Source organism: Euprymna scolopes, chromosome 10 (assembly GCF_053919585.1).
Source record: "Euprymna scolopes isolate OS-2025 chromosome 10, ASM5391958v1, whole genome shotgun sequence".
Classification (NCBI taxonomy): Eukaryota; Metazoa; Mollusca; class Cephalopoda; order Sepiida; family Sepiolidae; genus Euprymna; species Euprymna scolopes.
In genome coordinates, this window is record NC_136491.1 from 69,174,314 (window position 1) to 69,198,834 (window position 24,521).

Here is a 24,521-nt window from a genome sequence, read left to right on the forward strand (position 1 = left end):
TACAACAAAACTGCAATTTATAAAATTGATTTTTACCTGCAATTAATCTTTTGTTTGATCATATTTTTCTAATTTTTAGTGAGGATACTTATTAAGTACATTAATGGTTTTTGCTTGAAATGCAAATTTCAATTGTGACTAACAATAAAGAAACACTAGAATTTCTAACCTATGTCCTTCAGTTTCTGTCGCAGTGTTGCATTTTTGTGCTTGTTTTACAAGTAGTTTCTGCAGATTGTGCTCTGAGAAACTTACTCCATTTGTATTATTGCAGCAAAAATAACCCGACCCATTCAAGCAGAAAAATCCCACTCTGTCACTGTAAAAGTACCGAAATAGCAGAAGATTTTCATTCTAATGCATCTTTTCTCAGACTGCTTACCTTTGGAATCCCCTCCTTGCTTCTACAACTGTTCCAACATGCAGAAATTTTAATGCAATGTGGACAAACATTTTGCTGCGCAACTCTCTGCTCAGGTTGCCTCTTACACTTCAGTGGTGATATGCCTTGTAAGTGTAAAGCAAAAAGGAAAAAACAAAAATCCAAGTCAAACCTAAAAAAAAAAGTAGCAATGAAAACCAACAACATGAACAATTTCAAGTATTATTCTTTATCAATTATAAATGCTTTTATTACAGAATCTTTGTACACAGCAAATCTGTTCCCATAATGTCATCCTTTGCTGCATTATTCATCCAAATAAACAAAATGGAGAATAGTGGAGAGCAACGAATGTAGGGAAATCTTTAAACTGAAGAAAGAATAATAATAATTATTCAAAAAACAGAAAAAGACAAGAAAAACGAAGAGATATTCTACAAAGGTAAACTCTAAGTCTTTGTTTCCTTATTGCTTTGACGACGTTTCACATCCCAGTTGTAAACTCGAGCCATATCTAAAAGAAGGAGTCAAGGAAAATCGAAAACGGTTTAAACAAAACATTTACATATTTATATTGGGTGAATTAAAACAAAGGCATGATATTATGACATATAAAACATTGGTTTTGTTTTATGACTTTTCTCTAAAATTTATTTCATCTCAAGACCTGTTCTAGTGGTGGTGTTGAATAATTTGTGGCTTTATCTGGATTTAAAGTGTATGTTGTAATCTATTAATTTAAAGAGAGTAGAAAGTAGAGCTTGGGTTTACTTTTGTCAGTTTCATAACTCTCACGTCACTTATTTTGTCCTTTAGTCTTGAGGGAAGTTTCTGACAAAGGGGGAAGAATTGTTGTTTTCTGGGTTGAAATCTATCCATATAATACTGATTATTGACTTACTTTGACTTTGAAATAATGTTGTTTTTTTTAGCTCCTTACATCAAGTGGCTTCTTACCTTGCCTAAAACAATTTACTTAAAAAAAAATTAAAACCCTTGTAGTTGAAAATTGACTTCAGATAAATAAAGACCTAACATTTATTTGATCCTGCAAGTAAGTTTTGTAAACAGTTGCAAGTCCTGACATTGTGAGATATTTCTCTCATTACCAAGTGTAAAGTATATAACAGAGGTGTTATGTGTGTGATGCCGTATGGAGCTGAGTGTTGGACCCCTGCCCAGTTGTTACTCACTAGTCTTCAGTATAATGACACAGTCATGATTAGATGAATATGAAAAGTCTAGACGCATCAGACCTTGCATATCAGCCTTGATACCCTGTTGACGAGACTGAATATATTAAAGCTTGATGAACTCTTGAACATTGGTCAGCTATATTGGTTTGGCAACACTGAAAGGTGCAAATCTGAAATAGGAAAATGCAGAGACCTTCAGGTGGAAAACCATAGAAAAGATGAGTAACTTGAGAAAACCATCAACAAAAATCTTAGTGGAATTTGAATAAAACCAATCCTCAAAACTGCCAAGCTTGGAGACTGAGATTACAGATTGCCAGAAAATGTCAGAAATAAGAGGACAGAAAAAAAAGACAGTACAAATAAGAATCTCTCTAATCAGACAGTTGCACATAAATTCACACAAATTTTCCATTAACCTTTTCTTCTTTTTGGGAAAACTGTTGGGATAGAAAACCCAGATGCAATGACCACTAAATATCAACTGATAAACTATTTCAAATACCCACTTCTCCCCTCTTCTGATTCTGCTTGATTAATCAATCTGAGCATTTGTCATCTCTCAGCCTCCACCTTCACTATCCAACAGTAGAATTCATTAATTTGAACTCAGGGAATCATTTATTTGTTTCATTTTTCCCTTACAAAATCCATTCTTTTAGGTACAATATATTCAAATCGCACTGAATTGGAACAAAAATTACCTCAGTTTAGAAGGATTTCTCCTTCACTCACTAAGAACAAAAAAATATGAAGTGTACTATCAAAACTGATACTATACTTTGCTTCTAGCCATCAAATATTCAATTAAAAAAATCTCAGTCTTCTATAAAAGTTTAATCTCTTCCACTATACGAATATTTACCATGATTAAATAAAATTCTGAACAACTAATATATATCTCTTCAGCCACCAATAAATCAAAGATATTTACATATAATTTGTATAAGAGAACATGTTTGTAAAGAAATGACTTACCCCATATGAGTAGATGATATATTAACAATACTATCAACAGCTGTACATTTTGTTTCTAATGTTACAATCTTAAACTTCTAGCAACTTTGAAAAAGCTGTTATGGTATGGAGCCATGGAAGGCAGTTCTGCTATAACTATGATGAAATTACTCTGGAATGATCAGAAAAGGCAGGATAGTGTATATATATAACCTCGATGGTAAGGAGATGTAAATCATCACAGATGGTGCATTCGAAATGTGAACTTGAATGTTTTGATAATTGCAAAGTTGAAACTAAAATTTATATTGTAAACCCTATTGGTTTTATTTTGATGTCAACTGAACAACATATTAAAAACGATTGCAAAGTTATGTCACTAGCTGAGAACAGATTGAGAAAAAACAACAAAACAAACTTGATGACCAAAGTGAGCAGCCCCACCCCTGACATGAAGGTAGGGAGTTGGCTGTAACTATAATGTAGTTTCCTAATAGCAATGTTGACATTCCACTTGCTATAAGTTGTAAGCTATATAATATTTTTTGTAACAACTTTTCATTTTTAGGACCGGTAAATAACATGGACAATCTTACATAGTCACCAAAACTGTTACATGTCGTTGGTGACTGAGGACAAGGTATCACACATCTTATAAAAATATGACTGAGAGATTGCATATTGATCAATGCTAAATTGTAATTAAAAAAACCCAAAAAACTCATGTATATATGTGTGTGTGGAGAGAGAGAAAGAGAGAGGAGTTAATAGTTTCAACCATTTTGTAAATGCTAAATTTCTGACTAACAGTATGAATTTAGGCAAGTCCGTTCTACTGCAGATATTGTAATAGATATATCCAAAGCCTTTGACGAGGTCTGGTATAAACGGGATTCTCATAAAAATTAAATTCTACGGTAGTTCTAGATGAATACGCAATCAGATCCTTCCTAGACAAGAGAAAAATCCAGGTTGTCCTCAATGGCCATACATCTAAACAACAGAATATTAATGCAGGTGTACTTTAAGGGTTGATCCTTGAACCTTTATTATTCTTGATATTCATAAATGACGCCCCTGATAAAATTGTGTCCGAGATGAGTATATTTGCTGATGACACCACACTATAATAGACATGAAGAGAAAATGAAAGTACACATATCCAAGGCAATAGTAGAAACCCTAGAATGAGAACTTTAGTCTGTAGTAGACTCAGCAAAGCTTCAACCTATGTCCCATCGCTGCAATGTTTCATCCTTGCGTCTATTTTTATAAGTACTTTAATGGAATATGCTCTGATGAACTCATAGCACTTGTGACCCCCTCAATGTACATACTCGCGATTAACCTGACAAGCAGCAAAGTCCTTCACTGTTGAAGTCCTTAGATGCCAGAAAGCCTTCTACTCTAATAAGTTTCTTCCTTTCAAACTGTTAGACTTTACTGTACTTACCTGCAGAAGTTTAAATGTAATGTAAACAGACATCTTGCTGGTCAACTCGCTACAATCACCTGTTAGACACGATCGCAAATAGTAGCCTCATACATTCTAAGTGACAATATGCCTTGTTTGGAGTGAACAAAAAAAAAAAATTGATTCATTACCAATTTGTTTGGACTGGTACCACCATAGCAAAAGATAATGCTTTAAATAAATGCTGATAAAGAAAAAAAAAAATTTTTTAATACAAATAGCTCCATTGAAAGGATTTAAACTTTATATTTGTTTACTGTGGAGTTGATTTGTCATTTAAACACTTAAAAGAAGCTTTTCTAAAGAGACAAGTTTCTAGAATTAATCTGCCCATACCAGTTTTTTGCAGGTTTTTCTTTTTATCTTTATCAAAAGGATACTGACTTCCAATGTAGTTGTTTGATCTCGAAGAAATCCCAAATCTTCCTCGACTTGTACTAAACTAGTATTAGCCATAGAGAGATTTTTTTCCAGTAAAGTTTGAGCATCGTTCAGTGAATACTCCAGCATCACATTAGCCTAAAACAAAAATTAATGTTAGATTATTAAAACAAAAATTAATGTTAGATTATTAAAACAAAAATTAATGTTAGATTATTAAAACAAAAATTAATGTTAGATTATTAAAACAAAAATTAATGTTAGATTATTAAAAAAAAAAAAAATAACATTGAAAAGATTGCTTCTGTATTTCACTTATATTCACAAATATTAGAAAATAATTTTAAAGCATATCAAAACATATTTCAATAGCATGAATAATAAAATTATAAAAGTACCATTTTATCGCATTATTTTTTTACACCTTGATTCGTCTATCATTGGTTTTTGCTTCCCAGAGTTTTGTAGCTCAGTCAGTTTCATGCTTTTATGGTTATATAACTTAATGCAAAATTTTGTGAAAAGCTAATGAACCAATTTTAAGAAAAGCAATAGAAAAACAAAAAAATAAAATGAATAAAATAAAATAAACCATGGTTTCCATTCTGCTAGATCTATAGCAGATGTGCTTACAGTTATCTCATAGGATTAGCGAATCTCTCAACGGAGGCTACCTTTCTAGGACAATTGCTCTTGACATATCAAAGGCCGTTGATAGAGTATGGCATAAAGGTTTACTTCACAAGATCTCCAGCTACGGTATAGCTGGAAATGTCTTCTCAATTATTAACTCATTTCTCTCTGATAGGTTCATAAGAGTAGTGGTTGATGGGCAGAAATTAGAAGCTCACAGTCCCTCATGAGTCCATCTCGGGTCCAACTCTCTTCCTGATCTACATTAATGATTTTCTAAATCACATCCTTAGATTATTCATAGGCATTTATGCTGATGATACTATCATCCATGGTAGCACATCTAAGACCGTAAACAACCAAGTTCTCTCCGATTCTCTCTCCTCTGATCTTGAGCACATGGTACAATGGGGAAAGAGATGGCTGGTTACTTTTAATGCATCTAAAACCAAGCTTTTATCTTTACATCATCAATGCTTTGATTCCCATCTGACATCAATTGAAATGAACGTCTTGAGGAGGCCTCATGTTTTGACAAGCTTCTGGGCTTGACCTTTACTCCTGATCTGAAATGGAACACATACATCAAATCCATTGCCAAGGCCGCTGGAAAAATGGTGGGATCCTTCTATCGATCCAGTAGATATCTCACTGCTGATGCAATTCTCTATCTATATAAGATCCAGGTATGTCCAAGGATGGAGTACTGTTGCCACATCTGGGCAGGAGCTGCTAGAAAGGACTTATCCTGCTTTGATAGAGTTCAAAATAGACTTCGTAGTCTCGTAGGAGATGTCCTTTTCTCTTCCCTGCAATCTCTTTCTCATAGAAGAGACATTGCGAGCCTGTCTCCGTTTTATTGTTATTTTCATGGCAAGTGCTGGACTGAGCTTCAATCTATGGTCCACCCTCACCAAACTTTCACAAGAAACACTCGTCTAGCTGAAAACACTATCAATAATTCCCCCCACTCTTTATCTGTGCCTAAACCTAAACTTGAATTCCATTAACAAAGCTTCTTCCTTAGAAGTGCACGCCTGTGGAACTGATTTCCATTTTCCTGCTTTCCAGCTGACTACAATATGGTTGTCTTCAAGTTCAACGTAAACAAGTTCTTGATGAGCCGTTTCACTTAAGTTAACAAATTTACCGAATTTCCATTATTAACAATTACTATATTGTCCAATTTTACTATTGTACACTCTTTAACCCTTAACCTCGAATGGCCTCTGGGCCTTGATAAAAAAAAGAAGACTATTTGATTAAGATGAGGATCAAGACAGTTCCTCACCCTCCCTATAGCCCAGACTTTACTCCTTGTGGCATGGTTATTCCGTAACCCAAGGAAAACCTTAGAGGCTGTCGTTATGAGACAATTAAGTAAATGAAAGAGACTGTGACCAGGGTCATTGACATGCTCACACAAGAGGACTTCCATGGGGCCCTCCAGAAGTTGTTGAAATAGTACAAGTGCATTGCAGTCAGAGGAGATTACTTTGAAGGTGACTAGAGTTTCATGTATGTACTATCAATAAAAGTGCCCAAACAGAAAAAGTCTGGAAATTCATTTAAGGCACCTCATAAATCTGCATGAATTAAAATATATTTACACATTTTACAACCCAGCAAAGCCTGGTATGCCCAGCTAGTGAAGTACTAAATATCTGTCAGGGTTAATAATATGAAGAAAAAAATGATTCTTTATTCTTCTGTAAAAATAATTGTCATGTTTAGTAAAGTTTTCTTTAAATAAATAAAACAGATTTCTTCTTTATTTAAATTTGTAGCAATGCAATTGTTTTTAAAACAATAAATATTCTGTTTTCTAAATGATTTTGGAATAATTCATTTTAAAATGAGTGAAGTTGGTATATTTTACTAGCAACATAAATCGCTAATCTTTACTATTCGGACAATCACATTAAAAAAAGTGCATGTAAAGGTGATAACATACACATAAGCATGAACTGTTTAATGTATATACATTTTTGCCGGCCATTAAATTTTTAACTGAGTGAGAAATAGTTAATTTATATCAATGTATTAATTTTATTGCTTATAGAAAAAAAAAAATCAATACAGAGGATAAACTAGAGTGAATGTACCAGCCTTATAAAGAAACACTAAATGGTTTGATACTTACTCCTAACCAGAGGCAAACTTTGTCAGTTGGTGGAATTTTAGCCTTTGCATAGAGTAAATCTGATAATAAAAATTGAGTTTCAAATGATTCTTTGGAATCCTGGAAAAAAAAAAAATTTGGTAAGAAGTAAATAAAACATGGAAAAAGAAATATATTTGAATTATGTGATAATTTGTAGTAAGCAGTTTTAATAAATAACTAGAAGAATAGTTATATAGGATGGATGAATTTAATTCTCTGGACAGAACAATTTTGCACCACTTTTATTGTCCCTTTTATGAAAATTAAATAATATAATGATACTAAACATTATTTCTAGAATCGTAATTGCATTTAGAGAATGCCTAAAATTTAAGAGGCCTTAAAAAATTTTAATTCAGGGAATCTTGCTTTGTTGGTGTCTAATGATGGATGAATTTCAATACAAGTCTAATACATTCAAATTTTTGAATTAAAGGTTATGTCCATTATATCATCCATAAAATGTTTTAAAAGATCCAAGGAAAAAACTGAAATTTGGAGAATATTTATTAATTGATATCCATTTTAAAATTCCATAAAAACAGAAGATTTCTGAATGTCCATGCCGGGCTTCTACCATCTTTTTTTTTTTTTTAAATTAACAATCTAAATACAACCCACATTACCAACCCTTACAAGTTTGTTAATTATGTCATGTCTACCATTTTTCATCCTAAATTTAAGTTGAGTAATTCAATTAAGTAACATGTTTGTTGTACAGTATGTAGTATTATTCATGTCTTGTAAATACCATCAATTCAACATAATAGGATTCATTAAGATTCCACAATTCATAATGTTGTATCAAACATAAAAAACATAATTTTCCTAAAAGTTTTGATTATATTTGGAGCAAATTCATTTATCATTTTCAATGATATTTCCATTAGAAATTTTTTTTTCAAGAAAAAAAAAAAAAAAAAAAAAAACAACAGATGACAAAATGCTGCAATGATTTGCTCATGCAATTTGTATAACCCCAAAAATTCATATTTGAAAAAGAACATTTCTTTTTAAATTGTGTTAGTCTTCCACATGATGTGAATAACTGCTGAAAGGCGAGGATCAACCATATTTTTTATTTTTTAGCCGAATTCAATGTAAAGTTAGTTCATCAAGTGTTTAAAAGTCACTTAGAGATGTTTGCAGTCTACTGTTGCATGATTTGTCCTTTAAATAAAATTCATCGGTTATAGTTAGCTAACATACTTCCTAATTTCTAGTGTAGTGCTATCAGAAGCGGTGACAAGGCAAACCTGTCCCTTCGCTTATTTCACTCATGCTTATATTTGTTATTTTGATTTCAATAATTTTATTTTTTCATAAACATATATTTATTATATAGATAAAAAAAAGGTTTTGTTTTTAAAATTAAAAACAAAGAACTTATTTTTATAATTTCATAATATCTTATAAAATTTCAAATAAAATAAAAACTTATTTTTTAAATTTTGTTTTGTGCAAATAAAGACTTAATTTTATTGTAAACTTTTCAATTATGTCATTTTCTGATATTTTATTTCAATAAATCACTTCACAATAGAAATACTGAAGAATAATAAAAGTGAAGGAACTGATTTCCCTTGTCATCACTTTCCGTAGCACTACGCCAGAAATTAAGAAGTACGAGGGGCGTGCAATAAGTAATGCCTCTGACCCACTTCCCATAGCAGTAGAGCAACGAAACTTGGCACAGTTATTAGTCTTTCTCTACATAGGAAACACCCAGAGTTATGCATTTCTCCCATCGTTTGATGCAGCTCTGGAGACCGTTTTTGTAGAACACCCCAGGTTAGTCCTCCAACCACGACGTGACTTCAGAAATTAAGGCTGCATCATCTGGGAAACGCTTTCCTTTCCAAAAGCAACTTCATGGATGGGAAGAGGTGAAAGTCAGAGGGTGCAAAGTCAGGAGAGTAGGAAGGATGGGGAGAATTTCATAACCACACGCCCGTGCTTCTGATCTGGCGACATGCAAGTTGTGGACCGGAGCATTGTCCTGCAGGAAGAGGGCACCTTTGCTGATCTTGCCCCGCCTCTTGAATTTGATAGCTTCTCTTAATTTCCTCAAAAGTGAAGCATAATAGGCTCCTGTAATTGTGGTACCCTTTGCCAGGAAATCTGTCATCACTACTCCGTCCTGGTCCCAGAAGACTGTGAGCATGACCTTGCCAGCGGAGGGCTGTACCCTTGCCTTTTTTGGAGGTGGTGAGTCCAAGTGCTTCCACTGCATTGACTGGGCTTTGGTCTCTGGATCATAGTGATGGACCCAGGTTTCATCCTGTGTAATAAGACTTTTGAAAAACTTTGACTCATCTTCATGGAACATCTCCATATTCATCCTCGAGCACTCGACGTGTTCTCACTTCTGGAATGGTGTGAGCTACCTGGGAATCCATCTGGTAGACACCTTATGCATATGCAAATGGTCATAAATGATAGTTTCCACAGACCCTGTACTAATCTTGACATCTTTGGCTATTTGGCAAATAGTAATGTGCCGATCTTCCAAAATGGCAGCCGCCTCAACTTTACGGACAGATGTCTCATCAATGACAGAGGGGGGGGGGAACGACCAGGTCTGGGAGCTGTTTCCACAGACTTCCGGCCATGTTTGAATTCACAATGCCAGCGTTTTACAAGTTCATATGATGGGGCATTATCACCATAAGTTTCTTTCATTTCATCAAAAGTCCTGTGGTGTGCATCCTTTCAAATACAAAAACCGGATCATTGCTCGACATTAAACATGCTCCATTTCACACCTGAATCAGTTCAAACACCTGTAAAACAGAAACCACAATTAGTTCAGAGCTGTAATTTGCTACATAACCCGTAGAGATATAAATCATTGCACATGCAAAATTTCAGCTAGATCAGACAACTGGAAGTGGGTCAGGGGCATTACTTATTGCATGCCCCTCATACGCTAGTTGACTATAACCAATTCATCTTCTATGTATTTTGAAAGTCTCATTCACATAAAAGAAGAATTTTTACATAATATGACTATAGATATGTTGCAATTGTTCACCTGAGGATATTTTCAATTCCCTGAGAGCAAAGCATAATTTCTTTGGAGTCAAAAATAATTGAATCATGGATCATAACTTTTAGTGGATTTAAGACAAAAACAATAATTTTTTTTTTCTTCTTTTTTTTAGATATCTGAAATTTTTTTTTTTTTTTTTTAAATGTAGTTTTTCTCCATTTCAGATAATTGCTTGGATTGATAAATACGTTAGATTGCCAAATTCTCTTTCAAATGTACTGATAATTCATAAAACTTTTAACTCTTCTATTTTTTCTTCCATATACTCCTTCTAGTTTTAGATATTTCTGAAAAAGTGAAACCTTAACAAATTTGGGTAGTATTTTAAGCACTCCTGGTTTGATTGATGTAAATAACAATGAATCTTAACTTTTTGTAGATGTTGCTCATTTTAATCCCAAAAGATAAACAAAAGTAAAATTAACAATCAGAAAGTGATAAAAAACATAGGTCCATCCTGATGAACATTGTCAGACAAAAAAGAAAAAAAATCATATGCAGTGGACTTACCTTTATAGATTGTAAATGTTTCACAATATCTAAACAAGTTTTAATATCAGGAATTTGAGTCTTCAATCTGGAAAAAGAAAATCAACACATTTTTGGTAAAAAATCTTGAAACTTCATATAAATAAGAATGGAATTTTGATACTAAACATAAAAATTCAAAAAGTAGGGAGAAAAAAAAAAGATCTAATTTTTTTAGTACTCTTGATTATTTTGAAAAAATGCCTCATATATTTTCTGTATCATTTTCCAAAATGCCATTATATAATTTGTTTGACACTAGATATGATGGTGTCTTTGAAAAAAAAAAAAAAAAAAAACCCCGACATATACAAAACTTTCTTTCAAACTATATATTTTCAATAAAAATTGGTTCAACATTGTTGACCAGAAAATTACCAAAGATTAAAAACAAAAAGAACATTTTCATGCTTTATTAGTTAAATAACATTTGTATACACAATGAAATATATCAAATAACCTTATTTCATTTGATATAATCACTAAAGATTAGATAATATATACAAAAGGGAAACAAAATCAGAGGACATTTTTGGAAAGGGAAAAAAATGTTTCAACATTGTCGATTGAAGTTATTAAGCATATCATAAGGTACAAGTATGCCTTTCATAATGTATAGAACTTCTAATTTGCAAAAGGTGTTGGAGGATTTTTGAAGGCATCGCAAATAGGCGTTTTTGACATAATCATAGAAACGCACCCCATAAAGGAAATTAAATTTCAAATTAAAAATATTGAATCATAAAGATTTAATCTAGTCTGGGTGAGGTTAGACACGAGGCATCTAAGCCAACACATCACTTGAAATTATCCAAAATCCTACTTGCAGGATTCAGGCTGGAGTAACCAGTATCCCTGTCATGCACGGAAAATATGGAGATTATGGAGTACAATAGAAGTGAAAGTGTAGCTAACGAAATTTGTTCCAAATATTTTTCCTCTTAATCTTGATGTCTCTTAACGTCATTAATTTACTTCAAAATATGAACATCTCATCAATGAATATCGTTGTTTAGGTATGAACACCCCCATCCCACATATACAAAAAAACATTATTAAAATAAAGAGGGTTGAAGAATTTCATCATGGTTACTCAAGAGTTAATTGTCGAAAATAAGTAATAGAAATTTGATTTTCACATCTAACTCATTAAATAATAGAACGAGAGCCACAAAGATGATCACCCCCTTATTGAAATAGTAACAAAACTGAAGAAGACATGAAATAACTAGTCACTGTTCACATAAGAGAATGACTTCCTTAGAAATAAAGATACTAAATAAAAAAATTAAACTAGAAACTACGAATATTAGAAAAAAATGAAATTGATACAAAACAAAAATTGCTGTATCGATCAACCCTACTGATAATAGCTTGATTCTCATTTAGCTTTCAACTATTTTAGTTTAGAATGCTGATGATAGGTTGTTGACTATGTGGGTTTTGAAGATCTCTTTGTAAATCATAGTTAATTGGTTTGCAAGATTAGCATCATTATCAACCATAATAATTTTCATCCACTTATTCTCTGCATGTACTCCATTTACTAGAAGCCATTTTCTAACAATTTTATATTTTTTGAAGGTCACTGTCCTCTCTTATTTATTCAAAGACTGTTTTACTATTTTGTATATATAAAAAAAACTCCTGCATAACATTTTTTCTCTAGTTTTTTGTATATTTTTATAAACCTAATTCATACTCATATTATACAATCGATTTCTAGGCTGTAACATATTTGAAGATGAGATACATATTATGAATTGAACAAAGTCTATTTTTATAAAGTATAGACAAGAAATTGCTTTTACATTTGACAATAACTTTAATGACAAAATCTATTACATCAGTCAGACAAATTCTTGGTATGCATTTTAAAAAAATAAAAAAATAATGTCAAAAAAAAGTTGAGGAAATAACCCTTTTTCAATCACAACTTTTCTCTCTGTAGTCCAATACACTGTAAGGAAATTTAATTAAGAGTCAATTTTTTGTATTATACAGTGCATTCAATCACTTCATTATAATGACTTATGATTCAATGATAAATAAAAGTAAACATAACAAAATTATGTTTTCTAATTATAAATAATACAAAAACGGCATCTTTCTGAGATTAGAATAGAAATAACAAAACTGACTCAACATTTTCTTTTTTTAAAGCACAAACTTTGTAAATATATTCACGGTTCTTATATATTATTTCTATGTTCATATGAAACATAGGAGTGTTTCATTTTTCCGTTTACTTAATGCCAAGTTTATATAATTTTTTCTAAATATACCATTGATTTCAATTATAAACTGATTAAAAACATTTACTGCTAAAAAACCTTATTAGTATTGAGTTCACAATGACAAAGTACAAGACATCAGTTTTTTAAGAACCCGCTCTTCCTTTTGTCATTCATTTACTTAGTCACCCACTGTTAAAGAAATTACAGGTTTGCCTTATATATATATATATATATCTCCCGAATCTCACAACTGGCAGGAATTGTCATCCAACACTAATGATTGCATGAGCATGAAACACTAGTGTCTGTAGGTATAAAAGAATAATTATTACTTAATTATAGAGTATCAATAAAATAAAAAAACAACAATATAAAAATATATGCAAATGTATATAGATTTATTTGTTTATTCAATAGAGATGATACATCAATTAGAGGTGTAGGATAAGTAAAGCCCTTTATACCATATTATTTTGAAGCCTAATGCTTCTCATCAGAAGAGGAGAGAAGATGCCAGGTAACATAATAGAGATGCAACATCTAGATATAATACATTAGGAGTGAAATAATTGTGCAGTGATGTCTGTGATATAGAAAGAATAAAGCTATATTCCTTCTATATCACAATCTCTCTGCATTAGTATATATTTTTATATTGTCATTTTTTTTATTGATAAGCTATATAAGCTCCAAAGCAATTTGTTGAGCTCTGCATTATCCCGACATATCTCCTCTTCAAGAATCGATCTTATTCCTATTAACTCCCCTATATATATATATATATATATATATATATATATATATATATATACACACACACACGCACACACACACATTTCCATTTCATTATTTTTCATTACTTATGTTTCAATGAAAAAACATGAAATCGATGCAGTCTACAAGATAAAAATATTTACTGCTAAAGTTCAGCAGTGCTGAACAAATAATGGCATCCATTGAAGTCATAGGTTTTTGTTTTGTTAACTTAAACCAATATATGCATTTACAGATCCAAAAATTGATACTAGATAAAAAATAAAACCTTTCTGAAAATATTTCAGATATATCAAATCATTTTTTTCCATTTGATAAAAAACATCATGCAAACAACTTCTTACAGAAAATAACTTTTTTATTTTAAATCGTTTCTGAAGCATTTAAACTGTCGGTTTTTAAACATAAGATATTCTGTGTAAAACTGTCGTTCAAAATTCTTTATTACTATTTTAAATGTAACAAATGATATTCATATATTTTTTTTTGCATAATATCTTTTTTTTCATTAGATTAAAAAAATAAAACATTTTCACCTTTTACCAAGTACTACAAATAAATATTTGTAAGTAACACTCGGCATGGGAATGAATGAGAAGTCGTTTATTCTTGTTCACTGACCTGGACCGTATCTTACCATTGATATTGTTTTTTCTTTAATTTGTTTAACTTTAGTAAAAAAATAAAAAGTTATCAGTGTTATTTATAGATGTGTGGCACAAACAAAAACCCCACAATATTAATGTAAAAACCCCAAATAAAAAATGTATTCAAGTATTGGATTCCTCATAACATTTTCCTGAAGACAAGTTGTTTGATTTTCATGTTTTCAATTGCACACATAGGCAAAGAAAGCAAGGCTACAACTACATAGTATACTAACTGTACCTAGCCAACCTTGCACAACCTTTACTTTCATCGGGTTTCTTTCTTTTTGTCTTTAAATAAAAAAAAAATAAAGAAGTAACCAACATCATATATAATATTAAAGTGTAAACGATTTGTTAAAAAAAAAAGGAGTTAAAAAGGAGGTAAAAAAAAAAATGGAACAATTAATGTGTAGTCTTATTTCGAATAAAACAATCTCGCTCATATCTCTAACTGTATCTATTAAAAAAAAATGTTTAACAGTTTCTGATCATTCATATTAGTTGGATTATTCATAATGCCATTCTCGAGTGTTATTTCCACATTTTGGTTGATACAACCTCCAATCTTCTTCGGGTATATCTTGTCGAACTTATCTTTCTGTCAAACTCAAGAATCTGCACGAAATTCAAATGGAATCGTTTATTTAAACCATGGGGGTAACATGTTCTTGTTCTATCATAACTGGGTAATTGATAATTGCAATTGTATTTGGAGTGTCATTGTGAAAAATAACACTCACGATGAATAATCCAAATAAAACAAATTATCAATCTCCATTTAAAAATATTCAGAAACAGTCTTTCATCAGTTTGCTTCCTACTTTCCAGTAGATAATATTAATACTATTAAAATGATGTTGCTTCTTTTTCTTCCTCAGCATATAGCAACAGATAATATTGTTACTATTAAAAAAAATGATTTTTCTTCCTTTTTCTTATTCTCCAGCAAATAAATAATATTACTCGTATTAAAAACACCCAAAAACATTTGCAAAAATTTAAATTACAGGTATAAAGACAGTTAACACTTAAAGGTTTTTTATCCTCCTTAAGTAAATGTATAATTTCAAGGCTTTAGAAGAACAAAATGTGAAAATAATTCAAATTTTGCAGATAAAACTAATATAAAAAAAACACGTTTCAGCCTAATGTGCTAAAATTCTTGACTTCATTACATGCACATACACTCTGATTAGTTATGTGGGAGTTGACTTTGTGACTGAAAATAATCAGACTAATAATAAATATGGGGCCTAGAATTGAGGAAAATTCCAAAATAATTACATTTAAAAAAAAATAGTAAAATTTACATATAAATTAATCTAATTTATTAATAAGCTGAAAGATCAATTTTTCAGATTGTTTTTTTTTTTTTTTTTGCTTAATTTTGGAAAAACAATTATTGAATTGGAAGGAAAAGATACCGAAATGCTTTCTTTGATGAAACAGCTAAAACCATTACCCCCCACCTCGATCCTGTCTATATTAGTTTCTAAAAAATTATTAATGTTTAAGTCCTAGCAATGTATAACTCACCCACCCTTGTTCCAAAATTACAGTTTTCAGTTTCAAAGAAAACAGACTGTCATCTACACAAAGGATTACAATCGACACACAAAAATTTTTTTTTTTAAATGGGGCGAGGGGTGAAGCAATAGGTGTATCAGAAATTTGGAGGAAATTTTGACATCCCTAACAGAAAACTGTGAATAAAATATAAAAACTCGTAATTTCTTAAAGTGGGTTGTTTATTTTCTGTATGGAATATACTTCCAAAATAAACTATTAAAGTTGTTTAAAAAATAATAGAAATATTATTTTTTTATTTTTTAAAAAACAGTGTTTACAAAATGCCGGCGTGCCTTCAGGCAGCCATTTGTTTACGTAATAAAATCAATAGAAGTTTACCAGTTAAATATTTTTCAATTTTTAAACTTTAAAAATCTATCAAAATTTTTCTATTGGTTCAATTTTTATGATATTTTCAGGGTCAATGTGAAATTTTATGCTCTTTCCAATAAACTAAATATAATATTTTAGAGAAACGTTTTTTTTTCAAATTCACCCCCCCCCCATTTTGAAATGTCTATTAAAATTTTAATAATTAATTTATGTGCCAAAGTTTTATATATCACAAATTGAAGATAAAAGATCAATAAAGAAAATATTCTAATTTAAAAAAAAAAAAAAAAAAGGATAGTTTTTGAAAATTTACCTGTAAAGTCCAAAGTGTAAAACCTTTTTTTTTAAATGAAAGCTCATGTTATGCTTACATCGTCAAGTAAATACCAGACGCTGACGGCAAATATTTCTATTTCATTGAATGTTTTCTTTTTTTAGATATTTAAAAAAAAAAAAATTTAGTCGATAAAGAATTATTAAAATATATCAATCAAAACTCGTGTATTTCATAAAAAAAAAAAAAAAATTGACGAAGCGGATTTTTTGTTCTAGGGGGAAAACTTATAAGTGAATGTGCGTTTCCTTTTTAATATGGAGGATGAAAAATACTAATTTGGTTAACACATGCAATAAAAAAAAGACATTATTTATATCCCTTGGACTCACTCGTATTTCATAAATTCCATTTTAGCCGAAGCAGCTTCACGCAAAACATGTTGCGAAAATGCGATTTTCTACGACCCTTGCTATAAAAAATCCTTTTATTTAAAAAATACATGGAATTTAAAATATCAATATGGATAAATTCTTAACAATTAAGGATGGAACTACCCATTTAATAGTATATTTTTTTAAGTAATTTTTTGGCATTTATATATATATATATATATATATATATATATATATATATATACATATATTTATAAGCAAGTCAAAGTAAGTTGATTTTTTTAATATTTTTTTAAAGAAAACCATTTTAAAAAAGCAAATATTGCATAATTTGCTATTAAACCTGTTACTTTTTAAAAATTTGGTTTTTGCTCCTTTAATTGAAAAAAAAATTAGGGTTTGAATTACATTTTTCAAGTAGTTATAAGCTTCGAAAAATACTAAGTTGAATTATTAAAGTTCTGATCTTCATTTTTAATGGCCACTTTCTGATACACCTAGTAAAGCAATGGATTTCAATTAAATAGCAGAGAACTCACCAGGAATATGTGAAATTGAATTTGGAAATACATTGTCTCACTGGATGATGGCCGATAAGAAATGTGCCATAAGAGAAAGCAGGAATAAAGTACAATTTAGCATCGACGGATCAGCTCAAATAATAAGGAAGCTATGTTAACAGTCATGTATGATCCTAACTGGCAGAGAGAAAACTCCTATTAGCATAACTTATTTTTATGTACCCATCTTTAACTATCCTTTATTTTGATCAAGAAGCCACGTAATCATTATGAAACAACAAACCCATTGGGATGAAGATTGATAATTTGTAATATTCAGACTAATGTTCTCCTCTTAGATGTAATTCTCACGTTTCAGTCAATCTAACATCCAACCTTCTTTTTAACATTAAATGTCAAACTTTAGAATCTATACAGAATTCTGAACTAAACACTTTATTTAATCCATGTACGGTAAATTTTTCTTGTTCTGTCAGCCATAATCAGATACAATCCTTAAATATTAATCAGTTCTAAGTTAGTTCTCTGAAGGTTTAATGTTCAATCCTCACTACTATGAATAAAATAAAAAATTACATAAGAATTCTAATGGCTAATGGAATGAGAATAATCTACCCTCATAGATGAAATAAAAGGTTCTGTTCGGAATTCTGTACAGAATTCAACAAGATGCACCTGAATAAGGTTAGAGGTTACACTAACAGAAACATTATAAGAAAACTGCAGAAGATGAGAACAGTAGTCAGAATAATCTAAATACAAACCTTAACTATCATTTTACTCTTACAATACCAATTTGATTAACTGTGCACTTTTCATATCACACATAAGATTCAAATATATCTAAAGAGTTTAAAAACACAAGTGTATTAAAAATTTGCATTGCACGATGCAAAATCTGGCTAAGAATAACCCAATTCTAATTAGCAACAAATACAGAAAATAAATCACAGTTGCATGATGCAACATTTCCCCTTTAAGATTTTGCTTGTTATTCAAGAAAGTAACCAGAAATGAAAAAAGAAAAAAACCAACTTACCTTGCTTTCTTTGTATTCAAGTTATAGTCCATAAATTTGTATTTGCAATGTTGTTCGTCAAAACTTTTGAGGACAGCTTCAGCAGATTCATTGTTTTCAGTTTTCTTCATGAAACTATCCACATCTTCCTAAAAACATCAAACCTCTCTATTAATAAAACTAGCAAGCAAGATCTTGTTTGTGTTTTCATTTAGATGTAACTTTGATTTATAATATATACACACACATTGAATATTTTTTATTTATGATAAATCGATTATTTATTGAAATGAAAAATTAAAATAAGAGAACGCTAAATTCCCCCCCCCTTTTATTTAAAACTTAAAACGATTACATTTTGAATTATTTTTTCTGAGCAATATATCTCCACTCGGGCAAGATGGGGAAAAAGATAGTATTAAATAATATGGTCAACTACTGAATTCTATTCTTTCAAAAGTTTTAATGATTATAAAAATATCAAATATAAACCAAAAATACAGGTTAACTATTTTTCATTTTCTTTAAACTTAAGCTGATATAAATAATGATTTTCAAAACAAATCTTGCAACACACAATATTCATTATAGTATGACTATCAAAATTATAAAATAATTTATATAATTGTTACAAATATAAAAAATAAAATATTTATAATATAATTTCCATTAATTCTCTTTGAGATTTCTTTATCAGTTGAAAATATAGACAATCCAAACTTTTGAACAAGTCAGAATTTTTCACTGATCTTTTTAAAAATTCATATTTAGTATTTACTAGCTGTATCTATCCGGCATTGCCCAGGATGCAGTGAAGTCATTTTAGTTTGTATTTGCACATTTTTAAAACTTATACAGAAAAAAAAAACATTTAGTTGTAAGGAAGACAATTCATTAATTAATAATGTTATTCCTCTTGCTGATTTTTCGGTCATAATTAAAAGAAGGTTTCCATATTACCAACTGTCAAACACAATTATGTATAAAAATAAACTGTAGTAAAGTATGAAATAGTGCCAATAACAAATCAGAATCAAAGTTTGATACATCAGTTTGAGTCGTCTAAACAATAACAATAAATGCAGGTTCTGCAACACTGACGTTGAATGTGGGCCACCTGATCTATAGTTGCAAAGTCTTACTTAGAGATAGCTATTATACAAATCGTCATAATGGAGTTTGCAAATACCTTCATTGGAAGATATGTAAGAAGCTAAACGTTGAGTGCAGTAAGAAATCCTGGGAACATGTACCCGAGCGAACAGTTTGGAATGACACCTACACCATTCACTATGACTATGTAATTGCTACTGGTACATATCTCAAAAATGCAGCCGTTAAATCAGATCTAGTGATTTGGAAAAGAGCGAATAAAAAAGAGACCATAATAGAGATCCGTGTACCCAATCACTGTGTACCAAAATTGGAAACTAAAAGACGTTTAAATTATACCAATCATCATAGGAGCAACTAGGCTTATGAAATAGAATTTTAAAAAGTACTTAGCAAGTATACCCGGTGAACAAAGTGCAAGTGGGATACAAACGTTTGCACTGAAAGGGACGGCTAGAATCCTATAAAGATCTCTTGGTTAAATTCACTAAAATAGGGGTAAATCTCAGACATCTGCTTGGATGTCCCACCCCTGGAAGAAAAATGAAAAAAAAAAAAAAAAAAAAAATCCAAACTTTCAAAATCTCATAAGATAACGTTTTTATGTTGGGTGTTGTAAGTTTTATGATATTGCCATAATTATTAACCAAATTTTAATAAGTTCACCTGATTTGAAAGTAATAATAATTATGATAATATCCCAACTATATATGCAAGATAAAACCATATAAAATATACCAAACTGTAGAAGGCTTGTTTTTTTATTTATGTGTGAAATTAGTATGTAATCTTTCCTTTTTCTAATGATATAAATTTTCTTGTAGAATAATTAGTGTTTTTTTTTTTTTTAGATTGATTTGAATTAATGTATTTTAATGACAAATGCGTTTAGTTCTTTGTAAGACATTTTTTTAATTTTCATTTATTTAAAATCAATGAAGTAGAAAACATTTTTTAGTTATTGCTTAACTCCTTAACATTAGATTTAAGTTATAATTATATTACAATTAAATGATATCAATTACCACAATACACAGAATTTTAAAAAGTTGTTTTACTGGATGGTGGACCCTTTCTTTGTAATAATCTAATCATTTTCAACTTAGGTCTGGTGTTTTGCATTCTTGTTGATTTTAGATAAATGAAAATTAAAAAGAAAAACTATTTGAAGAAAGAAAAGGTAAACCGTGGATTTAAGATCTTTTTACAATTGAGTACCATACCACCTGGACGACAGTGTTTGCCAACCGCAATCTCAGGACCCATGCAAGAGTTGCTGTGTACAACGCAGTCGTCATACCCACCCTCCTGTACGGTTCCGCAGCATGGGTTCCGTATCGCCATCACTGCTGGAGTCATTTCACATCAGATGACTACTGCAGATCCTCGGCCTCCATTGGTGACACAAGGTGTCCCATTCAGAGATTTGCAGAAAGGCTTGTTGCCCCTCTAGAGTCACTCCTTATCCGTCGTTAACTTCGATGGTTGAGCCACGCCATCAGGATGCCCTCAAACAGACTACCTCGAAGTGTTCTCTTTGGTCAGCTCGCTCACGGACGACGAAACGTCAGCTGTCCAAAGAAACACTACAAAGACTACATCAAGCTCACCTTCAAGCGCTGCAATATTCCCTTCAATCTTTTGGAGACTTTGGCAGCGGACAGAAACACTTTGCGCTCCACATGTGATATTGGGATGGCCTTCTTCAACAACAAGCATGATTGAGCAGCTACGGAGCGTCACACAGAGACACTGACAAGCGGCAGTCACTCATCATCCCAAATCCTGTCTCCCTGTGTTCTATTTGTGCAAAACAGTGCAGATCACGCATTAGGCTTAACAGTCATCAATGGAGTCATAGAATCAATTAAAAAAAAAAAAAAATTTTTTTTAATGATGAAAACGTCGTCATCCTCATGGATGGACTAAGTAACTAACCATCTGCAAGCAGAGAGCTCCAAAAGTCCTCCCTTAACCGCACCCACCACTAACCCTAAGTTACATTGGGAATGCGTCTACCAGGATTTAGATTAAGTGGTAAGGTTAAAAAAGAGAAGTGTCGCACAAAAAAAAAAAAAAAAAAAAAAAGACGATTTGGGACGGGAGCGATTCTATAAAATTTATCAAATATTTACAGTTAGTGTTCTAAAATTTTATTGCACAAAAACAATTGTTTTACAAAAATTTGGAACATTCTTTTTATACAAAAAGAAAAAGATTTATTAGTACAAAAAAATATGGATTGTGCTGAAATAATATTTAAAACCTAATCTTAATATGAGGAGTGGGAGTGGGCTTTGTTAAATATTCTGTACTTCCATCCAGCAATTTAATAAACAAAATAGACCGTAAAAATTGATTTAACTTGACAATCCTATCTAAAATTAGCACTGTCCGTATTTGTAAAAGTACCAAAGTTTTAGCGGAATTTTACAAATTTAAAAAAAAAATTTTTTTTTTTAAAATGAAGGAGTTTAAATATACTAGTCAATAATTTAAGTTAACAGATTTTCGAATAAAAAATTGCCGTGACAAGTAAACATGCTATGCGTTAAAAAAAATGATTCAGAATTTTTTTCGGGACAAAAAATTTCGAATTAAAAAAAAAATCGATTTTTATCTAATATTTGGGCGAATCAACGCGTCCTATAAAACCCAAGCCTCTCTCGTAAAAAAAATTATATTTTTAAATTTGATTCATTGATTGTATTTCGAATAATTAACAAATAGATTTTTGATAAATACTAAATATCATTATCCAATACGATGATCCATTCATTCATCAATTTGTAAAAATAATTTAACAAATTATTGCTATTGTCATCTTTTGATATGTATCACAAAATTCAATTAGAAAAACTATTTATTTGTTAGGAAACGGAAGAATAATTGTTTTTATTGTAATTAATTACGAATGTTGGTTACAAAAAAAAAAAAAAAACAGCCAGCATGTCTCAAAAGTGTGTGAGGAGGAGGATGCATTGATCTTAAAAAGATAAATTAAAATAAATAAATAAAAATACTGATTGGTATCCATCCTAGAATAATTAGTCTAGATTAAATATAAATTAACTAATTGATGATGTGAAATAAGATTTAATTAAACTAGAAAGACATTTTATATTCAACTAGTAGTGTGTGGAGTCGAATTGACTCCAAAAATTAAAATCTTATTAAAATCTCTTTTTAAAATCAACCGTGAAAAGAATTTTGTTTGAAATGCAAAATAATATAGCAGAGACTACATAGAAGAAAATTATGCGTTTATATTTATTAAAAAAAAATAAAATAAATAAAAAGAGAGGAAAAAAGTAAGAGTAGAAAAGTGAAGGGGGGGGGGGTCTTTTTAAGTACAATTTATTATAAAATGAACTCTACCTTCCTTGCAAGTCTTTCTGAGGGAAGAGATATTGTCTAAGCTGTTATTTTATATTAGAATAAAATAATTACTGAGAAGAGTCGAATTGAAAATGGGCTTAAAAAGGTTGTTAATTATAGCAAGTGTATAAAAGATAGAGGCTTACAACAAAATCTGCTTGTGGAATACCGCTGTGGTTTCGAGTTTGCTCCATCTCGTCGGTCGCCATCTTCTCAGATTGGTTTAAAACTCTCGCGAGATTCTCCGGCGCGAGAATCCAAACATGGCGATGCTAAAGGTGAGATTTTTTTTTATCCCTACTTCACATCATCTCTCGTTTTATTACAACACGAATTACAAATGTTTTAATTATCTATGCACAATCAGCATTTTCTCCGTCTTTTGGTCACTTTATTCAAACTTCAGTGAGTAAATTTAGCTCTTTTAAAATTGCAAGAAACTGCATAGCTTTATGTCCTAAACGGGTTGATACGGGAGTTAATAAAACGCTTTCGCTATTTTGTTGCCGAACTAAAAATAAAACCGAAAACACAAACTAATGTCTCCCTATTCTACCTTATTGCAATATAATATTCATACATTTTCTGATGTCATTTCTCTTTTCTTTTTCTAAAACCAAACCTTTATTAATGTTAACTGACAATCTGAGTAATTCCCTTTTAATTGTATATTTCACGGATAATAGTTCAACTCAATACTCTGTTTTACCTTCTAACTCTAAAAACCGTGGCCACAAAGAGAGGGGTTCGGGTTCACCGCTTATTTATTCCATAATTCCAATTCTTAAAGGTGGAATTAATTTTCTCCTTTCTCTTGCGTCCATTTAGTTCCATCTTGTCTCACCCCCTTTTTTTTTTTTTTTTTTTTTAATGATAGCAGAGTACGTCCAATCATAAACAAAAGAAACGCTCGCTGACCACTTTTGTGTTATTGTACACAGCCTTTTATTATTCATCTGCTGCTTTAAAATATAACTTAACTGTTTATATATTCTCCTTATTTACTGCACACTCATTTAACATTTTCACATAGTCTAAGTCTTAAAAAATACACTTTTAATGTCTTGTTTCTCAAATCTTATTTTGAAATATGTAAATTATATACACACACACACACACACACACGCATATACTCAGATTCATTACTGTTTATTGCATAGCATCTAAATCGATCGATTTTATGTTGAGTTCCCAGGCATGACTAATAAAATGCCGGTGGTAAATGTGAGAAGCTTATTTCGGGACAAAGGTGGAATTGTGGAAAAAGTTTGGATGTTTTTAGTCATAGAATAAGACTTTAAGTATTTTTTCCCCCTAGTATCGAAGAAAAGTCCTTAATTTTATTCGATTGAGTTTTTTCCACGAATAATGGATTCTCATTTTCGTTGTACCAACCAACAGTATTTTCATCCTGGAGTCTTTTTTTCTTTTTTCTAGTAAATTTTACTCTGTATTAAATGTTACCTGCACTTGTGCAGAATATGGACCGTGC

General features: G+C 30.8%; 2 protein-coding genes across 2 annotated transcripts in view; one reads left to right on the forward strand and one right to left on the reverse strand.

The window, feature by feature from the left end:
• Window positions 1-595: 595 nt before the first annotated feature.
• LOC145286073 (prefoldin subunit 3-like) lies at window positions 596-23,312 on the reverse strand. Its single transcript, XM_080134745.1, has 6 exons — window positions 23,176-23,312; window positions 18,560-18,687; window positions 10,750-10,816; window positions 7,167-7,265; window positions 4,390-4,528; window positions 596-896 (listed from the first exon to the last, which is right to left on the reverse strand). The coding sequence occupies exons 1-6, from the start codon at window positions 23,236-23,238 to the stop codon at window positions 832-834; spliced, it is 561 nt and encodes a 186-aa protein (XP_079990871.1). The 5' UTR covers window positions 23,239-23,312; the 3' UTR covers window positions 596-831.
• LOC145286072 (cullin-5-like) overlaps window positions 23,170-24,521 on the forward strand; it is a 45,286-nt gene continuing 43,934 nt past the window's right edge. The window contains exon 1 of the mRNA XM_080134744.1: window positions 23,170-23,307. Coding sequence (XP_079990870.1) covers window positions 23,293-23,307 — 15 coding nt within the window. The 5' untranslated portion in view covers window positions 23,170-23,292. The remainder of the gene's footprint in view (window positions 23,308-24,521) is intronic.